The 22,122-nt window shown below is 39.7% G+C and overlaps 1 protein-coding gene across 1 annotated transcript in view; it reads right to left on the bottom strand.

Annotated features, from left to right (window-relative positions):
• LOC117553010 (acetyl-CoA carboxylase 1-like) overlaps positions 1-22,122 on the bottom strand; it is a 45,523-nt gene that overhangs the window by 14,068 nt on the left and 9,333 nt on the right. Inside the window, 33 exon segments of the mRNA XM_034226752.1 lie at positions 702-812; positions 979-1,099; positions 1,286-1,383; positions 1,988-2,257; positions 2,834-2,980; positions 3,095-3,250; positions 3,424-3,528; positions 4,423-4,647; positions 5,249-5,404; positions 5,503-5,718; positions 6,350-6,391; positions 8,136-8,180; positions 8,449-8,505; positions 8,597-8,704; positions 8,789-8,824; positions 8,826-8,892; positions 9,484-9,627; positions 10,933-10,956; positions 13,068-13,186; positions 13,287-13,376; positions 13,458-13,571; positions 14,542-14,655; positions 14,740-14,864; positions 15,450-15,538; positions 15,655-15,755; positions 16,696-16,884; positions 16,973-17,119; positions 17,566-17,700; positions 18,171-18,321; positions 18,469-18,696; positions 18,785-18,888; positions 19,811-19,961; positions 20,085-20,248. Of these exon segments, the coding sequence (XP_034082643.1) occupies positions 702-812; positions 979-1,099; positions 1,286-1,383; positions 1,988-2,257; positions 2,834-2,980; positions 3,095-3,250; positions 3,424-3,528; positions 4,423-4,647; positions 5,249-5,404; positions 5,503-5,718; positions 6,350-6,391; positions 8,136-8,180; positions 8,449-8,505; positions 8,597-8,704; positions 8,789-8,824; positions 8,826-8,892; positions 9,484-9,627; positions 10,933-10,956; positions 13,068-13,186; positions 13,287-13,376; positions 13,458-13,571; positions 14,542-14,655; positions 14,740-14,864; positions 15,450-15,538; positions 15,655-15,755; positions 16,696-16,884; positions 16,973-17,119; positions 17,566-17,700; positions 18,171-18,321; positions 18,469-18,696; positions 18,785-18,888; positions 19,811-19,961; positions 20,085-20,248 (4,149 nt within the window).

Genomic DNA, 22,122 nt, shown 5'->3' with positions numbered 1-22,122 from the left:
AATTTTTCTTTCTTTGAAATATAGGCATTCATCTACGCTGTGTCATTTAACATTCCAAAATCTGCAGTTTATGTTAATTTATCACTGAAAAATAACAATGATACAGAAGGGAACTGGCGATTTAGTTTTTTATAGCAGGTTGCAATGAAAAATCCCCACAATTTGGGTGATTTTTTTAATACAAGATTTATCATGTATGAAAGAAAAGAACGTTATCTGCAGGGGGATATTAGGATTTATGATTGCTTATTTTTCACTTTGAAACGATGTGCACCTACAAAGAATGAGCACTATCTGTGCAATAAAAAAACACCTTTCCTAAATAAATGTAGGGTAAAGTTTGTTTTGGTGCAATTTGTTCTTAAGTAGGTGAAATATGAAATCATTTTAATGTGCGATTTCCCCATTAAAATGCACTTTTACAATGCTGTCCAGTGCCATTTAAAAAAGGGTAATCACATTCTGATGATTATCAGTAAAATACTGTGAATAATTATTAAGACCAGGATAATTGCCATTAGATATTAGGTGGAAAATGTAATAGCCAATGAAAGACTATTTCTAGTGGCGTCCTCATTAAAATGCAGATTGAGTGTATTTAGAGATAACACATTTAGTGCTTTTTCAGTCATGTGATTCCATTTGTATCAACCATTTTTGTGTTATGCTAAAATGTGCTTGTATATGGTGGATGATGTTACCTTGTTGAGGGCTCCGGCTCCAGTCAGGATAATGTGAGAGTTGTCCACTTGAATGGTTCTCTGTCCGAGCCTCACCAGATAGGCCCCGATCCCGATGGCTCTGCATGTGACCTGCGGGTCAACACAATCACGTTAAGGCTTGCAAGCTAATCAGCTCTTTGTACACAGGTAGTCTTTGTTACTCCAAAGATCACACAAGGGGAGAGCTCAATGCTAAGGAGGAGGCGATGTGTCTGCATGGGTTTGTTGTACACAAGTGCGTCCACTCCACTCTTACCAGGTTCATGGTGATGATCTCATCGTAAGCCAGAGAGGATTCTCCGGCAATCATTCCAGACCCTTTCAGATTCTCCACACCGAGCCCTTCATCTTTTCCAATGATGTCAGTGATCTTGTACCTGCATGGGAACACATATATTCAGCCAAAGCCAGACGTGACCCTCCCATAGCTTTCCCCTTCATCGTCACCTCTGTTGTAATCTCATTGGCTTTGTAAGCATGGAGTCATGCATTCTTGACTGATAATACAACATCCCACGGATTAATTTCCTCAAAGTGTAAATGTGTAATACAATAAGATGTACCTGGATTCTCCCTCATCCTCCACATGTTCGCAATGCACAGAGTTCAGGGCTGATACTTTCTTGTAATCCTGAGGTGTTAGGTAGAGGTACTTGAAACCCTGCAGGGGAAAGACATCATTTGTTATGTTTTAATCACAAGAAGAGAAAACAAAAATAATATTTTTTGATGAAAAGAATGAAAAAAAAGGTGGTCAAAAGTATTAGATAATCAGATTAACACACTAATACGTACAGTATATACAAATAAATAATAGGTGGAGGTACTTGAAACCCTGCAGGAGAAATAGGTCTAATGTTTCAATTCTATTTTTTTAAAGAAAAAAACGAAGGATTATATAATCCGATAGAATGACAATAAAATACATTTATACTACAGTATATTTAAAATATATAAAGAAAGAAAATAGGAAAAAACTAAATCACAAAAGTATATTTTTGCAACAAACAAATAGGTATAAAAAAGGGTTAGATTCTAAAATACCATAATAAAGAAATACAATCAAACGTACAGAACATTAAAAAAGAAAACCGCAGGCAGCGGACTGAAGTAATGAAATCCATGATGGGAAAATTAACTTCACTAGTAAAAATTAAGAGAATTCATGTTTTTATGATAATTGTGTTATATTGAGTTGGTGTATTTTTAGAATCATGTAAGAGAAGCACACAAATAAAACTCTTTGTGACTCTTTGCAGGCTGACCTTATAAGGGTCAGCTGGGTCCTGCCAGGCCACGTGGAACATGTGTCTGATCTCCTCTGCCAGCCCGATGCGGGCGCCACTGTTGGCTGCGATGTAGAGTCGAGGGATGCCGCTCTCTCGTGCCATCTCTGAGGCCCTCAGGAACAACACGTCCTCCTGGGGCCCGAACGAACCTATCTTGTTAGTGATGTCGTTGCTTATGACGATGATCTCGCGTCCCGCTGGATATTCTGGCGTCCGCAGGGTCATCCGCCATGCTACCATACCAATCTGTACAGAGGCATGTTTAAATAATAAGAACATATATATCATATGCCATAAATACATCACAGCAACTCCTACACATCTGTACACCATGGACCATAAATATGTCTCAGTAAATATCAGATTATGAATTATGTACTATACATTTATCAAAGTAAATACTACAAATCTATACATATAGTAATTTACCATAATTATATCCCAATTATTGCCTGATATCTATACATAAAATACCATAAATAAAACACAACCATTTCTAACTATATATAGTGTGCCATAAATATATAATGGGGGATATGAGATACCTTTACATATGTACCATACTGTATATAATGTATTCGTATTCAATTAATTGATACGTATCAGATCTCAGCATTTTATCCTTAGCATACATAGAATATCTACACAAAGTTCTAAAAAGTACTCAAGAACACAGCCAAAGAAACACAGAGTGAAAAGGAAATTGTACATTTAAAAAAAGACAAAAGATAGACAAAAAAAAATGTCATGTCAAAGCAAACCAGGTGTTCTTTTTATAAAGTAAATGTCTGTATTCATGTATCAAACTAACAAAGAACTGACCTCGTTGCCCCCCGGCAGCCGGTTCATCTGCACCAGCAGACCTTGGTCATCTAGAACCAGCTCTGTGAAGGTGAGCAGCTCAGAAGGAAGAGGGCATTTGGGTAAGTGGGCAAACGTTTGGTAAGAGTGCCACAGCTTTTTCAGAGCCTGGGGAGGAAACAGAGTAAAGTTATTTCATATGCACCTTTGGACCAGTCTGTATTATGAGCGGAACGTAAGCCCAATGGCTGAGATTATCGTTTTTAGATGCTGTCACTGTACCTGTCGGAACATTTCTGGAAAGTCGTAGACATAGGTTGTGCCCAGAGACTGCGCCTGGAAGCGTTTAGACTGCAGCAGGTCCTTGGTCACATAGGGGGTGTTGATGAGCATGCCATGCAGCGGACCCTGCTTGTCTCCATAGGCTTGGAACATGATCTGAACAAAGAGAGACAGAGAGTCACTTTATAGAGATACTGACCTTTTTCTGACACCTCTGCCAAGATATCATGAATTTGAAAATGATAATGAGCATCTGTCATACCCACTGCTACAGCAATTAACCAATACAAAGTGCATGATGTAACAATTTAGGGCTAGGTCCCCAATACCATTTTTTTGGGTCCGGAGCTTCGGTTGCAATCGACAGCGAAAGGTCGAAGCTTTGGCCGGGGGGGTGATGACTCAGCCAGACATTTCTCCGTTGCAACACGAGTCTTTTGATTTAATTAAAAACATTCATTTTTAAGGATTGGATTATTCTATAGCATTGTTCTTGGTATGAATGAAAGAAACATTTCCTAAAAAGGTTTGGTGTGTTTTTACACACATTTTGGGGTTTGGAAAAACAACTAAAATACATTATCAACAAAGGAATATTCAAATAGTGTAATATTTAGGTCCAACCCTACAATTTGCTATTTATATACTATAAAAAAAAACAGAATGAGAGATGTTAAAGGACAACAGGAAGTGGTAACAGCATAGAGATTACATCAGGCTATAACATTTATCATTGCCGTCAGACAGACACGACCAATCACCTGTGACCTTTCCTGTGATAAAAATGACATAATGTTATAAGTGCTGGTATGTTTGATGGTAGCACTTCCAATCACAGATGTCACATGTTGAATAAGGCCCACAAAAGCCTTAAAAAAGCCCAGCAGGGCCCGGCAACAACCACATTATCTTGAAACTATTCTAAACTCAAGTTCAACCTATTTATAAATCACAGGAGGAAAAGCAGGAACGTTCTCTTTTTTTCACAACAGTTTTTAGAACCAAACTCAAGAACTCACATGTTCCCTTTACTGGATTTGTTGATTGACAGATGGATGAATGGCTGGATGAAGTGTAACTCACCTGATCAGCTGTGAGGTTAGGGGTTATTACTAATAGGATTGTCCACCAGGCTAAGGGCACAACACCATACTGGATTTTTCTCACTAAATAAACGATTCAATACATCTTAAAGCCAGATTTGTTTATATTCTAAGACAAACTATATCTTTGAATTTTCAAGAGTTAATGTTGAACTTCCAGGATGGAGCTGAAGCCCTTGGCCTGGACAATAAGCGGATGAGATGGAAGATGTGCGAGTGCCCCACCTGTCGGTCTTTGGGCCCCACCTGTCCCGTTCGAGAATCAGTGACCTCCTTGTACAAGCTGATGTCCAGGTAGTAGCCCGACTCATTGGTGAGGAAGAGGCGGATTGGGATTTGCTTTCCTGTTGGAGTCAGGCGGATGTTGATCTTCAGCTCGGCCTGCAGGACGCGCAGCTTCCACAGGCGGCTGCCGTAACGCATCACCATGGAGCGCACAGACTCCTCGATCTGAGGTTGGAGAAGGCCTCTAATTAACACAAGACTTTTGAAAAAGGATTTTCCATGCCCAATCACATGAGCACACAACAGTATCGTTTAAAACAGTTACAGTGCTAGGGATGGGTATTGTTACGATTTTAAGGGTACTACTACTTTTATCAGTTATCTTTTTGTTATTTTTAAGGAGACAACTAAACGAAATGGAAAAATAATTAACATTGCTTTATTCTATGTAATATAAATGATTATTTATAGCAAATCAAATCATTATTTTATTGTGTTTTGCTACGTATTCTTTTTCTGTGTCTTTGTATGCACCACATATACCAAAGCAAATTCCATGAATGTGTAAACCTACTTGGTAATAGAACCAAATCTGATTCTGATTATAGACTAATGTAATGATGGAAATATGAAACAAATGAAATAAATAATTGTTTTGTGTAAAGGTAAAATAATCGTTACCTTTAAATCATTAAAACATGATTGTATAATTGAGTTATTACGGACATGTAAGTAAGTCTCTTAGGATTAAAGCGTAATCTTAAAGTAATGTAGCACATATTTGACATTGCGTGTGTGTGTGTGTGTGTGTTTGAGTTTCTCAAACCTTTGATGGGTCCATGATGACCGTGGGGACAAAGTTGAGGAAGATATGGTTGCAGTCAGTTCGCACAGTCGTGTTATTGAACGCCACCTCCAGCTCATCCATGGCTTCCAGCAGCAGACGCTCGGCCTCATTGTGAAGGTATTCAAAAGAGGCCTCCTAGTGAAGGAACGGAAAGAAAAGACAATGTTAATGGGGGCAGTATTGAAAAAGAAAATAGTGTCAGAGAAACAAAGGTTGTTCCTCCGTTGTCTCACCTTGGTGATCAGATCGGAGTGGCGGATGATGGCTCGCACAAAGAAACGGTAGTCCGTCACCTCTGCGCCCGCCTCCACCCGGGCGGCACCCAGGTACAGGTGCATCTTGTGGTTGGCACACGGGATGGCAGTGAGGGCAAAATTGCGCATGCGGTTGAGCTCCAACTGGAAAGCTAGCGCCGGCTCCAAATGACGATAGATCCTGTCCTCCTCAAACTATTGGAAAACAAGTAGTAGAAAACGTTTTTAATTGAAAACTTTCCTTGAGAACTTTTTTCTTTTACAAGTTAGGCTTTCCTGCTCTCATCTCCATTAACAGCATCAGTTCAAATTGGCAATTTCAGGAGCACGCGTTGATGTAAGAGTAAAAAGATGCCTGTGAGCAACACACTGTATTAAGTAAATGAAATTATGGGCAATCTCAATCTCAGAAAGCTGCTAATGGGTGTCATTTCTCTTAAATGGGAGACATAATTAAAGAGTTCATTACTTTAATGAGTTTTGGCGGTGTCATTGTAGTGAAACTATCAGGGGTAACGGAGAGGAAGAGCCATCACCGAGTGTGATAGAGTGAAATTCAGCAGCTGCCCCGGGGGGTGAAAAGTTGTTTCCTATAACCACCACATTGTTTTGAATGGTATTCCAGCCTAAGGAAAGTCAATAAATATGTTTTATTTTGTAATGTGTGGGTTTTAACTTCAATATCCTAACAATGTGATGCAAGTATATATCCCTTAATCCTTTCCACAGTCATTTCTATCCGAGCGAACACGAATTTGGTCCACTCGGAAATAAAACTCAATAAAATTGATGGTTAGGTGTGTGTGTGTGTCATGTAGAAACCCACCTTGTCTCTGGCACGGAATGTGAAAAACTTGGGGAATTCTCTCTGTAAGGAAGATAACAGGGCAGAGATAGAGAGAACAAAAATAAATCAACAATGTTTTATTATTAAAAAAGCAACGGCTACAAGCACAGCGGTGTTAGCAATTTCAAATCAGTTAGAAAGGTACCAACTAGAAAGCTAATCACAGCAGGGGGCAATAAATTAAATTGGGATTTCAATGTAATCTAAGTTTTGGAAAAAGTTTATTCAGGAGCCAATTTCTGTTAGATAACATAATTGCTACAAGCCATTGCAAAAGAGCAAAACACAGCATGAAATGGAAAGAGATTCGCTCAAAGGAGAACACTGAATACGCTCTGCATGTCATGTGTATTTATGTTACGTGTATCCGGACTGTTTACATAGTTATTTGAATTGCTTAGGGAATGCTTTAACATTTGTTTTTGTTTACTTTTCTTGCTTATTTTTCTTTTCCTTTAAAATGTTTTTAGTTTTGTCATTTGTCTCTCAGTTTTCTTACATTGTTTTGTGTGTTGTAATGTCATGTCATTACACTGTTGTGACATGTCATTTTCTGTCTGTGCCAAATAAAAATGATAATTATACATGTTTTACAAAAATTGCTACACCTATAAGTACAGAGCATTATGCAATGATGACCAGGACCTTGTTTAACATGCATTGCATCTTTACTACTGTCATTTACCTATCAGGAAATCACTGTGTATTCACTCAGACAGCAAGCTCACATAATAATGGTGTTATACATGTATTTATAGCACCACTGCCTATGCTAATGAATAAAACATTTATTTTTCCTAGAGACATTTGATCTCCTGAATAATGCTGGGTAGCCCTGTTTGACGTTATCAGATGAAGTGTCCCACTTGCCAAAACAATGCCAGACCGATTGGGGATGCTCTCATTGGCCAATACAGCCTTCAAAATATCAAGCTGCATGGATAGCACACGCACTGGAAACTATCGACACTGTGATTAGATGTCTTATATAGGAGGTGGAAGAAAAAAAAGCATTTTAGGATACGGAATACTGAAAAAGCTCTTTGTGTTACAAGGGCCACATAATGACGGTTACATGAGTTAGCATGATTAGCTCTCATCAAAGACTGTGGTGCCATCAAAAGAAAAATCAAAGACTATTGTCAAAAATGACAGCAGAGGCAAAAGGATGGGGGGATTTCTCTAAAATCTAATCCTGCTCTCAATCCCTCTCATTATCTTCCAAATGCTAGTGGGTGTGCTGCTGATAATGGGCCAAACATAGCCCTTATGTACTACAGCACAATAGATGGAGCATGTCTCAAAAACTCCCGTGATTGGGGGTTCAATTCCAACATTGCTATCCGTGCTAACAATGTGTTGTTGTCACATAGCTTACAATCGATGTTATGGGGGCAAATGAGGTCATGGATTTGGAGTTTAAATGACAAAAAAAAGTGGCTAACCCAAACATGTATTGATTCCACACAATAGTGGGACAGGTTTTCCTTCATTTACGTTGGTGTAACATAGTGAAAAGAAGCTTCCTCCTCAGAAAATCAGGGAGGTGCCGAACCCAGTGGCTTGTAATGGAAAACACTCACTGGTAGATCAAATCGGTGGAGGAATTTTATATTTGTAGTATTTTAAACAGAAATGCTGCAACCGATTGCCTGAATATTAAATGTACGCCTTCTTTTAACCGATCTTTATGGGATGAGATCAATACTTTTGGTGAAAAACAAAAAGCAACTCGTCCTCATTCCCATTTATCTTCCTTACTTACATGAAACCTTTGGTCCACCTCACAGTTGACTTGCTTCCTGAAATCCTGTCATCATAAACCCAGCAAAAGCAAGACATGCAGAAAGAGATACGGAGACAAACGGGAGAGTTAATCTAAATTGTAAAATGCAAATTATTACCACACGGTGTCATTCCATGTAATCAAAGTATTAGAAATTGCAAAACGAAACATGCAGAAAAATTCATTTGTAATTATTTGGAGACATGCTTTTTAGAACTGTTGAATTGGTGACATGCAGGGCAGCCGGGTGTTGAGACAGGAAGTTGATTTAGTTAATATTGGTTAGGCTCACCTTCTGGGCCACGAGGAAAGTCAGGCGGCGGATGCCATGTTCAAACAGCTTAGACTTCTAGGAACGAGACAAAAAAAGTCAAGATAAGATCGTCCTGAGCCGTCGGGAAAAAAACAAATCATCGAAACAAAAGCCTCGTTGTCCCCACCTTTGAATGAGTAAACTCTCGGAATACAGCTGCAAGGCCGTCATCGTCGATGTCGCTGTCCGTCTTTATAGCCACATTCAGGATGTGGATCGGCTCGTCCAGGATACTCTAGGATTAAATGTGGAATTGCTTTGTCATCCTAATCAGGTGCACGATCACACTGGTAAATGACAGGCTTGGGAAAATCCTCACCTTGTTGTCCTCTTCGCCGTACAGGACAGGGTTTCCCTCCCTCTGGGAAGGTTGGACTTGTCGGAGGAGAGTCGGAGAAGCAGCTCAACACGTCGTTTATGTTCCTGTAGAGGAGGAAAAAGACAATTAATCCCAATTGTGATATAAACGTCAACCGGTTGATGAAATACGTCAAAAAGGGGAGTATATTTTACAAAGAAAGACCATAAATGTAAAGCCTTTGCTAAAGTCTGGCTACAAAATATTTGTGTATATTTTCGTTCTATGAACCGTTGGGTCTTCTAGTACTGGCTTTTTAATTGTACCTACCTTTTTACAGTCCATCATTTTGGAACAGCCTGACATTGTTCATACGTTTAGGGGTACCATAAGACATTTTCACTTGTTATTAAATTGTATTTAGTCTTATTGAGTCCTTTGTTTATTGACTTGTGTCGGGACATAGAGTTTTATTAATCACAAAGGTATGTAACGCTCTGCCTATGGAAAAAGAGGGGGTTACTGTCGTTTTCATTTGGTTTTTGATGTGTGAAGCGAATGAAAGGTGCTGTATTTATTCCCGTGTATATTCCATGTTTAATATCTGTGTTTCTACTTGTTCCGTCATGACACATGAATTTCCCTATGGGGATAAATAAAGGTCCATCTTATCTTATCGTAAATAAAGTTGAATTGATTGATTGAAATGAACTGACCTGGTGAACTCCTGGAAGGAGCGGAAAGCGACCATGGCTCCCATGCGCTGACAGGGCGGTGTGAACGAAGTGTCGAGCAGAACGTCGCTGATGCTGCCGATGTGCACCATGCCGTAGTGGTTCAGGTTGGATGAGAAAGACATCCTAGGGTATTGACAGAGAGAAAATTGACAGAGAGAAAACACAATGTGAATCTGCCATAGCGCTAGAGTGACTCGGTGAAAATATCCCCATCCAGCTTTAAGAACCTCGCAACAGTTTTTGTTCCCTTATTTTTTGGGCAATTGCTGTGAATTATAATAAGTATTAAAGCACAAAACCATTATGCGTTAGGGGATTATTTAGTGTAAAAACTGAATGAGGTTCAGATTAGAAAAAGCAAGTCATAATGAAATGTGAACACATTGAAAGCTATACAGGATTTTTGACAGACCACGTGTTAGTCAAATTAAAACCAGGAAAACATTCCTTTCAAAGGAACGAGGAAACATTAAACCAACAGGAATTAAATATCCATGGTCCAACGTGTGGTTGGGTATTAGTCCTTTTGATTGTAAGAAGCTGTCCCAGTAGTTACACCCGTTGAAAGCACTAAAGAGGGTTGTTGTGTGTCAAACCTGTCCACAGATTCCGAATCCGCAGCATTTCTCTTCTCTGCGTTTTCATCCTCAGATATACTATCGTGTGCTTTAAGATCCTGCCGTTTACTGTCCTGTAATCTAGAGTCTGCCACTTTGGAAATGTCCTGGATCGGAGCAGACATTTTCCTGGCAGGACAGTCACAGGTTTCAGGTTCAGAAACTGCACTTTCGGCTAACATGTATATTGAATTACAGTATCTCAAAAGCACCTTACATTCCAAGTTATATTGCAAACACACACACACACACACACACACACACACACACACACACACACACACACACACACACACACACACACACACACACACACACACACACACACACACACACACACACACACACACACACACACACACACACACACACACACACACACACACACACACACACACACACACACACACACACACACACACACACACACACACACACACACACACACACACACACACACACACACACACACACACACACACACACACACACACACACACACACACACACACACACACACACACACACACACACACACACACACACACACACACACACACACACACACACACACACACACACACACACACACACACACACACACACACACAGCTGTTGTTGTAAAATTAGGAAATATTTTCATATAAATTCCAGTTGAGAAATATTTTGGGAAATATTACCCACTAGTCTCATAACCAAACAATTTGTTGACCTTATCACCAGATGAATATTTACAACAGGAATTACGGCTTTGACCATGCTGCTAGCTAGTCACAATTAGTCTATGCAATGAAAAGAATGTTTACAATACCTGTTTAGTGTGGGGATGTTCCCTCTGCAATCAAACAACATTGATTACTAAGTGGTTAGTGGCAGGCATCAGGAGAGGAAGACAGTCAAGGTGTAGCCGTGTGTGTGTGTGTGTGTGTATGTGTGTGTGTGTGTGTGTATGTGTGCCCTTTACAGTGATGAATTTAAATTTTGGCGCAATCGATATCTAAATGAATGCAATTATAAAGAATGGAGGATCAAGTAAATTGAAAATGGCTTTCTAGCTCGTAAACACACATTTCACTCCCGGACTGCTCCCTTTTTACGACATGCATTATATATCCTGAACAGAGAAATCATTTCACACTCTCATGCCATCTTTAGGTCACAGTGATGAGCCAAAGATGAGAGTTAATTCACACACACATATTTTGATTGCATGCTTGTGATTGTATATGTCATGGTGTTAAAAATGATTTCTAACTGCATTAACAAGCCAAACTCAACACACAGAAAAAAGCAGTACAACTGCGAAGGGATGACAGGAAATACACCTGAACATACACATACATTCAAACACAAGGACACAGGTGGGATGCAGAAGTGCAACAGAAACGCTGCAGTATTTTGTCTGTACTTCACCTATTTTACATGTACAAGGCAAATCCAGAGTTTCTCTCAAATGTTCAGGTTTCTACATGGAATAAGAGCGCCCAGAGTGTTTTTCCCCAGAACATACAAGGAAACAAGGAAGGGGAACTGACATGGTTTGACGAACCAAAAAAAAAGTGTTTCAGTCTTGCATAATACCCTCTTTTGCACATGAGGATTAACACGAAGGACAACGATGAACACATAGCTGGGAAAGTGAAAAAGGAAATATGGCACCATGGACTCTTTTTATCACCAGCGCCTTAGATATTTATTTTTATAATAATAATAATTATAGGCAAGTGTTTTGTGTAAGTATCACACTTCCACCTATGCTAAAAAAAAATCTCTATGAATTTGAAAAACACAGAGAGCTGTGACGCAAAATGAAATACCTTCTATATATATATATAGGAGGGAGGGGAACTGAGTGATACTGAAGAATGCAATGAGTAGGAACAATAACATGTGCTGCTGATAGGATATATACTTGACCAATACTTTTTACCCAGGGTTCCTACAGTTTAAGAGAGGTTAGATGAAATCCAAGACCAATGTATGTGTTTCTGCCATCCAGATTAGCATGATGTGATTATAAAAAACATGTTTACAATTATATTGAGATTTTATAATGCATTAAAAGGTAGGTTAGGTAAGAATGGAGAAACCAGCTTGAGTGCGCTAGAAAGTAGGCCCTTCCTTCAGACCTCCTTACAGAGCCCCTCCTCCAACACACACGAACGCACACATGACCAATGAGGGCACGAGATAAGTTTGTGCACAGATGGAAGGCTGACAGGAAGGTAGGCCATCCAATTATCTGCCCCAGATAGTGCTTTTTACAGCGCCACGGCTTCCACAGATGAAATATTTGTATATATTTATTGTCAAAGCATTTAATGTATTCATTGCTATCGGGATGTTAAGAGCATTCCATGGAATATAACAAATTGTCAAAAATTGTCTTCAATTTTTAGGAGTTTTAAAACATTGATTTATGGCGTTTTAATAGCATTTTTTGATTATTTATTTTAATGGCTTTTAAATATATGTTTAGGCATGCGTAAGAAACCTGTTTATTAGTATTTAATATTTGTGCAGTCATCATGCTACTAGTTTTTTAAATGTTCATTTATAATACATTTTTGTTCCTTTTATTATTATTACTATTATGCATGGTCATTACAGTACTTATTTTTTATTATTTATTTATTTTTATAATTATTACATTTCATTACGCTACTCTTTATTTTAATAAGCTTTTGTATTAATATAATCATTAGTACTGATACATATGCGCGAATACAACGCAACTCAGCTATTTAATCTTGTAACACTTATTTTTTTTAATGACAGTAAGGAAATGTTATTCTACATGCTGGGGCTGTCAAATTACCACTAATTTAAAATTCTAATTCAATCCCTGTTGTTAATTTGGATCCCTGTCCATAGTGCCGTTTGATAGGAGAGCAAAGGGGAGAGGTGATGCACTTTGGGCTTGCGGGCAGTTTGTGAGCGTAGTACCTGTTGGGGTGCGAGGTGGGGAGCATGAACTGGAACTCCACTATACATGTGTTGTCTCTCAGCTGTCGATGCTGAACGCTGTTGAGCTCATAGGCGATGTATGCTCTGCGAACGTACACCTGGTATTAGAGATAAAGACAGAGGATATATTAGTTTGACATGTGCTGTATTTGTATAGTTGATCAAATAAAGTCAAAGTTGAATTAAAGATCCTCTTACCTCCAGCGCAGCCATCCTGACTACCTGATTACTGTGGTAGAAGAAGTTGGGCAGAACATCAAATATGGATGTTTCTGAAAGGATCAATTTCTAGAAAGAAAGAAAAAAAACATATTTAATAACACTTTCACTTTTCAAAGCATTACACGTAGCAAATCATTAATGACCTACCTGGAGGTTCTCGATGCAGAATTGGTGTCCATACATATCGATGGCAGAGAGGAAGATGGACTCCACCTGGTTGTGACGTAGCTCGTAAGAAGGGAGGTGGGAAGCTATCAACACCTGGGCAAAGGAGATCATTATGGTCAACTCATTTATTATCAAATGATTCGTTAAAGCTGACTTTTCTCTTCTACTTGCCTTTGAACAAGCTTAAATGGTTTATAACTGTTCTGTAATTCATATGTTTCTATTGTTTCTTTCTTCACCAATAAAACTAAACAAAAAAAGAGTAGATAGTGACATCTTGTGGCGGGCCCTTGTACTTTAGTACTTGTCTTTTCATAACATAATCTCGGCTGAATGTCACAGTTCCCATGAGTTGATTGCAGGTTATTCAGATCACCTGTTGGCTCTTAATTAGGAAATTGAGAGCAGCTTGGTGCAATTACCCTCTCGGCCAATCAGAGTGCAAGACGACGTTGATTTAGGGCCTAAGGAAGGTGGAGAACTGAACACCAAGGACATTATGATCGTTCCTTTACTTAGTGTACATTCATATCAGTAAGTATGTCAGACAGATTATCTGCTCGTCAGGCCTTTTTGAGACTCTGCTGTCTTAACTGATCCGTAATGGGGTGTCATTTTCAACTACACCCAATGTCCTTATTATCAGGAAGACATTTGATTGTTTTTAAAGAGGCACTGAGTTGTGATTAAGAAGGCTTTCTTTATAAGTATTGAGAAAAAGCAGAAGACATGCTTTATTAATACCTGCAGTAGGGGGGTTTTGGTGTCTTGCTCAGGAACAGTTTTGAACTGCCACTTCCCCCATTTTTCGTTGTGATGGTACTTGTAAAAATGTGTGTTTCCAGCTAAATACATATTTTTTGATGTGGTACCGAAATCGGTACTGACACAATGTGGTAAAAATCTTACAGAGATCATAGTAAACTGCTAAAATGTGATTTAATAGGAATGAGACGTGTTAATCTTATGGTAGTCCACTTTGAAATGACAGACCTACATAAGATAAATCCATAATTCATAAAAGATGAAGCTAAAACAACCTCTGACAGAATTCACATCTCACCTGTCGAGCCCGCAGCGCCACCTTGGCGTTGGTCGTCTTGCTGAGCTGGGTGAGTTCAGTCAGGATGGCCATCAGCTCATCTGTCAGAGTGGGATCACGGCCGCACAGCTGATCCTAAACACAGGAGTGGACAACATCACATTACAAGCTAGACTTATTAATGCTCTTTCTTCTGACTCAGCGAGGAAGCACACTTACGATGAGCATAGTAACCAGCAGGTTCTTCTTGGTGACCTGAGCGTGGGAGAAGATGTAGTTGAGCACGTTGATCATGTCACTTTTGTTTTCCTCGCGCAGTGCGAACACACATTTGTCATAGTGTCCTGTTAAGAAGCAGACATAGAAGAGCTTTGGTTAATGCTGCACTGGGAACTCAAAGAATGACATATTCCGAGTTGCTTTATTTGTTAAAGAGCTCCACCAAGTGGAAGAATGTGGAAGTGCAATGTTTGAAAGGTGATCTGCACAGTGGTACATTTGTAGGCCTAACAAGTTAATGCATTAAGTAAAGAATCCTAGGCTATCTTAAGCTAGAAGCAGCCTTGTAACTGCATATGAAAAGAACAACTTTGTGTCTCTCCAGACTGAAGTGTAGACTGTGAAGAGGACCACAGATGGAAATTAGCTATTGGCTATAATCTGGCATATTGCATCTCTTCTCTTTGCTGAGATTAATGTTTTTGTATGCATGGTCCTTCTATAAATACATTTTTTTTTTTTTTTTAAAGTATCAAACTAGACCTTTTTTTTATTTTTACAGGAAATCTAATAATACTGCCGATTGAATATGTACTCTTCTGTTTATGCCACATGTCTGTGAATTGGTCGAGTAATATGCTAAAGCATTCTTGTGTAAGGAGATGGTATTAGTATGGATGCATGTTAAATGTGTTGCCGTTGTCCCTTACCATTCTGAAACTGGATCTCCACTTTCAGGTACTGTCTGAGCAGGTCCATCACCACCGCCTTCATGTGACCTCTGATGCCACTGCGATACCTGTTGGAGACAAACACCGTGTGCTATGACAAACAGAAGAATGCAGTGTTGTACTTAATGGGACAATGAGATGAAGTGACTTTAAAAAAAAATATATATACATGTGTGGTACTCACTTCTGCACCAGCTGGACGATGCTCTGTGTGTTCATAAAGAAGACTTCTCTCTCTGACTTCTTGTTAAGGGTAGCAGCGTGGCTGTCCAGGATGTTTGCGATCTGGAAAGATAAACAACATCAGAATTGAATTACAACATCAGTGAAGACGGAAAGAATGTTTGTTCCATTGGCACTGTTGAACTGGTTCTCTTTATATCCAGACTGGCAGTGAAATATGTGATCTATTTAGAGGCCCTTCATTACAACACTGCTTTTCTTTCGATTTATAAATACATATATATGGAAGTGTATGTATTATTTTAGCACATTTAATGCTATGGGTGGTTTCAATTATTCAGCAAATTATTGGAAGCGAAGCATCTTTTCTTATAACGGTTAATTAGTTGGTTTACTTCAGTTAATTATTAGGAATACATATTAAAAACTCCCAGAGAACCTAGATGCTTCTGTATGTGTAATACCAATCATTCCTTATGCACACAGAGTACTTGCATCCTGCTGACCATCTTACTTGCACAGATGTCTACTCATTCAGGTTTCTTAAAATTGGTAAGAACAAGAACATTTAGGCAAAATGAAGGGGAGGTGAAGAAAGTATTTTAATAGCCGACTGGAAAATTAGACGTTACAATTAAGAAATACTATAACCGAACCAAAAAAACCGTTTAGAAGCAATAAATCACTCCTCTTCAATTCTACCCATTTTTAAGTAAATTCTTTAACCGCAATTTTGTCTTCGAAGTTTATCATGGAATTCAAATATTTAGCATTATTCCCAAACAACCTGTGATTCTCTGCAGGACACACTGGCACAGCATTCAGTTTACCACGACAATGAGATTCATCATCACAAGAACACATGGATAACACATTCAAGTACATGTCATAAATCTGACGTGAACGTTTCCAGATATAAGTGAATGATTTTATTATTCATTATTTTGAATAGCTCTGAAACAAGACTAATAAGGGGTTTTGCGGTTATCTACAAGAATTATTCTGTAGGGGTAGTTAGCATGGTGTGTGTGTGTTGCTGCACCTGCTGGCTGGGAAACTGGCAGAGCACGGAGGTGATGTTGCTAGCATACTGAGCCATCTCCTTCTTGATGGACTTCTCCACAGCAGGGGGGATGCGACCTGACACACTGGTCATGATGTCCTGGAGCTCCAGCAGCGGCAGAGAGGGATCGCGCATCGTTTTCATCAACCTTTCCACCCACTCTTTCAACTAGGACACACACAAGAGGAATATATTAAAGAACCCGCTTACAGTGAGAAGTGCTGATGCTGCTGTTATTCCAGGTGTGTGAGATCACCTTAATGCTGAAGAAAGGCTCAGGAAGACAGTAGCCGTTCATTATGTGAGCGAGATGATCCAGTGTAGTGTGGAAGACTCTGTGGAGTTTCTCCCCTCGCAGAGCCACTGCCTGGATAGCGGGCAGGGGCCCCGTGTTCAGCTCTGCCTGCAACACAAATACTTATTTTTACAACAATGTTATCCATATACTGATCGTCACACTTCTGGTTCATTTACCGGGAATGGGCTCCTATGCCATTAATAAATCTGCATTTTGACATCACATTGTTTTAGATGTTTTGTTCCTTTCAGACATTAAAGTCTTTGTATTTGTTGGCAGCTCAACTTCCTGCCGCACGGAAATGTTGATTTTATGAAGTTACTCCTACACAAAGATGCACACAGAAATAACAGGCTAAGATTAAGTAGAGAGCATGTCTTGTGTATGATCACACCTCTGTCACTCTGAAGCTTGTAACAGAGGGAGCTGAAAGCTCAAAGGTAAAGCCCAACTCGGAAAGGAACAAAACAAAGGAATACTGCATGTCATTTTTTAGCAGACATATGAATATAACGTATATCTGTGTAGATTGCAAGTCAGACAATCAGTACCTGTTGCACTCTGCTCGGGTCATCCAGCTGCAGCTTGGCAATGACACAGCCAGGATCCAGGGCTGCTCCAGCCCTCTTCACATAGTGAATACAGCCAGACTCTGCAGCTGTTAGAGTCATCACCATCTTCATCACCTGGAATTCAGCATAAAGTTGTGTAGATTTAATTAAATCCTATTTTGTTGTGTGGAGAACATGCACATAACTACAGAAGCCCGGAGCCCTGATTTCAAAACAGGTGGAGAACATTTTTGTTGGGTTGTTATAAATCTCAAAATAAACAGAAATAAAAACGTGTGTTTTTGCTGTAACTAATTTCAGCACTAGAGGCTGAAGTGCAGAATCCCCCCATGTTCTAAATAAGACTAAAGCATCCATGTTTTCTATGAGGGTGAGTACATGCACTGTAAACACAAGGTTCATCTGATGAGGTTCAAACCAATTACAATACTTTTTAAGTCTTGTACAAAGTATATTGTCTTGCAAAAATGTTTCCAACGTTTCATGAACATAGTAGAGAAAAGTGTTAGAAGTAGAATAGGGATCACCCTTTATTTCTCAGTTGCGTTTTTGGGCTTCCGTACATAATCCTTAACATACTGTACCTCAATTTCAGCGTAGCACTGTCCAGAAAACACGTGCCCGCCGTCCTCCACTGTGTACTGGATGAGTTTTCCTGCTGAAGGAGATCGCAGCAGGGAGGGATCATTCTCCCTTTGGAAAACACAAGTCTTGTTCCCAATTGTGATGCGATACCTGTAGGGGAAGAATCCATACTTAGAACCAAAATCAGAAGACTTAAGTGTAAATAATTTCATGTGAAGTTTTTAACTGAATCAAAATGTTTTCAAGCCATAAATACATATGTATCATTTTACTTCTAACATTTTGTTTTCCTTTTACCTATCCACCTCTTCCTTCATGTAGGTGGTGTAGCTGCTTCCATCATAAGACAGCAAAAGGCCTCCGTCACTGAGCCGATGGACGTCCACCTCCGCAGAGGTGTGGTTCATGATGACCACGTAGGAGTTGGGAGACTGCCGCGTCACTGTTAGAGTGTATTTAGTGCCTTCGTAGATCAGCTCCACGTCCACAGTGTTGAGCAGTGTGTGTGCTGGCAGCACCTGGCCCCTGGTCACAGAGGAGAAAGCATCTCATGTTATCTGTTCTTTTTAACAACTGCTTGAAATGGATTCATTTCACATGCCGTGGGTTTTACCTTTCCAGAGAATGCAGAAAGTTGGACACACTGTTTCTTAGATTGACATCTGCCACATGAAGAGCCCCGCTCACAATTCCCAGCATGGTATCTGGACGCTCCGCCTGCACACATTACAATATACTTCTTAGCCAGACCTTAAAACGTACAGTCAGGATGAAGCTAAAAGTCCTTTAAACTCTTTTTTGATCACATCAATAATTCACTATTGAATCACAATTCAAGAAATGGAGTACTCATTTCAGCACTTCCGTTTAGCTCATTTTGAAGTGAATGGGTTTTGTTTATGTGTTTTTGGTTAGATGCCTGAAATAAGGTATTTGCTTAACATAAGTTTAAGATATTTTCATGTTTTTCTCAACATAAAACACATCAGCAAATACTCCAAACGTCTGAAGCGTCTATGTGTCATTAAAACCTACAGAATCATAATCAGTTGCCACCAAGCTTAATAATTGCAATATTCCAAATCCAAGAGTATCTTTTAAAAGAGCCCTTGAGATGCTAACTTCCAACTTCCGGGTCGGACTATGAACATATGCGATTGCTTCATCATAGTATTGTGCATCAATATAAAACAGTTCAAAAATATGAAAGTAATGTTGTATATTATTTGAAATCCAATCCTTGTTTTCCCCGTAAAACTAAATATGTTTGCTTACGTAAACTCCTCCCTAACAATTTTGACCAATAATTACATGACATACAAGGGAGGTGTGTGTGTGGAGCAAGTCGTCTGTAACTCAACAATGCCAGCCTCTCCATTTGTTAGCACTTCAATGCAAAGGATTGAAATCGCTTCTGTACCTGTACACTGATCAAATATTCTGTTTTACTGGGACTTTACATTTAAACTGCCGACTGGCCGACGGGGTCTGACTATTGTTCAAACTAAATGTATTGTGGTTTCAGCACTAAAATAATTATATGGGTCTGTGTGCCAAATATATTTTCTCGTTACGGTTTGAAATGTGGTTTAGTTTCCCTCCCATTATAGTTTTCCACTTCGGCAACATGTCTGCCTACCTGCATCTTCTCTGAGATGAGCCTGTCCAGCCAGCCTGTGTCGATGGTGTTGTGCTGAAAGCTTTCAGTCTCCAGCAGCTTAATGAGGTATTCCACTGTCGTCCTGAAGTCTCCTCTGATAGACAACTCCTTCAGAGCCACCACCATGTTCCTAGAGAAAGAGAAAGACAAAATGACATAAGCCAATGATAAAAACCTTGTTTACAGAATTGCAAAAGAGATACCTCACATTGTAAATGTGATGTAATGATCTAATGATCCTGGGTGTACTCACGAGATGGCTTCTTCCCGATTCTCTCCCCACGAGAAACAATGTCCAAACTGGGAGTCGGCAAACTCATGCAGCCCCCCGGCCGCTGCAACGCTGAAGTAGCCCCACACGTTCTTATTGCTGCGGAAATTCAGCTCTTGGACTGTTCCGGAGCTCGGTTTGAAACCCTGCAAATCACACGTCACGTGTCATCTGATCATTCAATTGCACAGGATCAGTAGCTTGGTATCCTAAGAGCCTTTTAAAAGGATATTGTTATCACAATTCATTTCCCGACGTGTATTTGTTCTGTTCTTTTTTTCCCAAGTATTTATTCTCATTCATTTCACAATTTTTACCAGTTTGTTTTCTACTGATTGGTCAGCTTAGTCTATGTCAGTGGTTCTCAAACTCTTTCTGTCATTCCCCACTTTGAACAGGTGGGCCTTTTCAAGCCCCACCTGTTCCTCATCGCTCCAATAAAATGGTAGGCCAAGCGTAAAATGGTCAAATGTATCGTTCTATAACAGGGGTCTCCAACCTCTTTTAGGATGAGGGCTACTTTCAAAAAATAAAACAAGTCGTGAGCTACTTTTACTCCTCTTTTTCTGTTTTTTTGCAGTGTATATATTTAGCACATTTTAACATTATTATATGCTTACCTTTAACCTTTGTTTAACCTTTGTGTGCTGTTTGGGTCTGTGGGACCCGTTTTCAGTGAAAAGAAAATGTATGATTTTTTTTTAAATGTTGAAGTTAAATGCATCAATCTGGTGCACTTTGAGCACAAAATGAATTTATGGATACATCTCTCAACACTCTATGAAAGGGAGCTGTATACTTTTCAATAATCCAAACATCTTTAGAATATGATCACAACCAATAACAAATCATTTAAACTTGTTTATTCTTATCTTATGTTACCTAGTTAGCATTCTTTCTTTTGATTTATGCATTACTAATCACTCCCCTTTTAAACTGTTTACTGTCCTATAGTACACATTGGAATGATTTCTTACTTTATTTTGTACAACTACTGTAGGCTATATTAAATAGATAAAGGTGTGTTTTCTTTCTCTCTCTCTCTCTCTCTCTGTGTCTCTCTCTCTGTCTCGCTCGCTCACAGAGGCTGTGTGCTCCTCCGTGGCGATGATGGCTTGCGTTAAAAGATAATAATAATAAACATAGGCCTATTTGTAAAGTGGGGGGACACAAACGGGATTTCGAAAAGTGTCACGGTTAAACTCCTTATGAAGTGGTGAGGTGCCGCTCCACATTGCTTTTCTTCCTGACTGCAACGCTGTTGTGTGTGTATGTGAGAGCGTTTCACATGTGTGTATGAGAGATTTTTACATATGTCTGCAAATGACTTTGGTTTCAGTTGTGTGTGTGTGAGCAGGCTCAGATTGGCCATCAGGAGATTCAGGACTTTTCCCGTTGGGCCGCTGCCGTTGGTGGGCCGCTGGCTCTGGCATAGGTGGGCCGTGGACTTTCACAGCACCGCTGCGCCGGTACCGCATTCTCCGCCGGTACCGCATTCTCCGCCGCAAACACCCGCCGTTGCGAGGCTCTGGCGGCTCCGGCAGGTCCGGTGCAGCGGTGCTGTGAAAGTCCACCGCCGTTGCGAGTCTCCGGCTGTAATAATCCACTACCGCCCGCGAGGACCCAGGTCAATTAAAAAAAAAAATCTCCCGTTCATCGCGTCCATTCGCGACCCACCTATCACATCTCTGCGCCCCACCAGTGGGGCGCGCCCCACACTTTGAGAAACGCTGGTCTATGTGCTTCTTGTTGTGATTGCTTTTGGTGTGATTATATTAAGTTAGCCTAGTTTTCTTTTTTTTCCCTTTATTTAGGTATTTTATGTGTATTTTCTCCCTAAGTTGTAAAAGTATGTGACTTCTTGACATTTCTTATGTTTTCACTATGTAGACCTTATGCAGCCTTATGTACAACAAATAAAAACATATTAAAAGTCAAAAAGGATCATAAACTGAACTTAAAAACAGCAAATTTGACACTAAGAGAACCGGTGTGCAATTATTCTGTCTACTCGTGGAAA

This window comes from Gymnodraco acuticeps, unplaced genomic scaffold (assembly GCF_902827175.1).
Source record: "Gymnodraco acuticeps unplaced genomic scaffold, fGymAcu1.1, whole genome shotgun sequence".
NCBI lineage: Eukaryota > Metazoa > Chordata > Actinopteri > Perciformes > Bathydraconidae > Gymnodraco > Gymnodraco acuticeps.
Note: the sequence above shows the minus strand (reverse complement) of the source record. Positions and strands in the feature narration are given on the sequence as shown.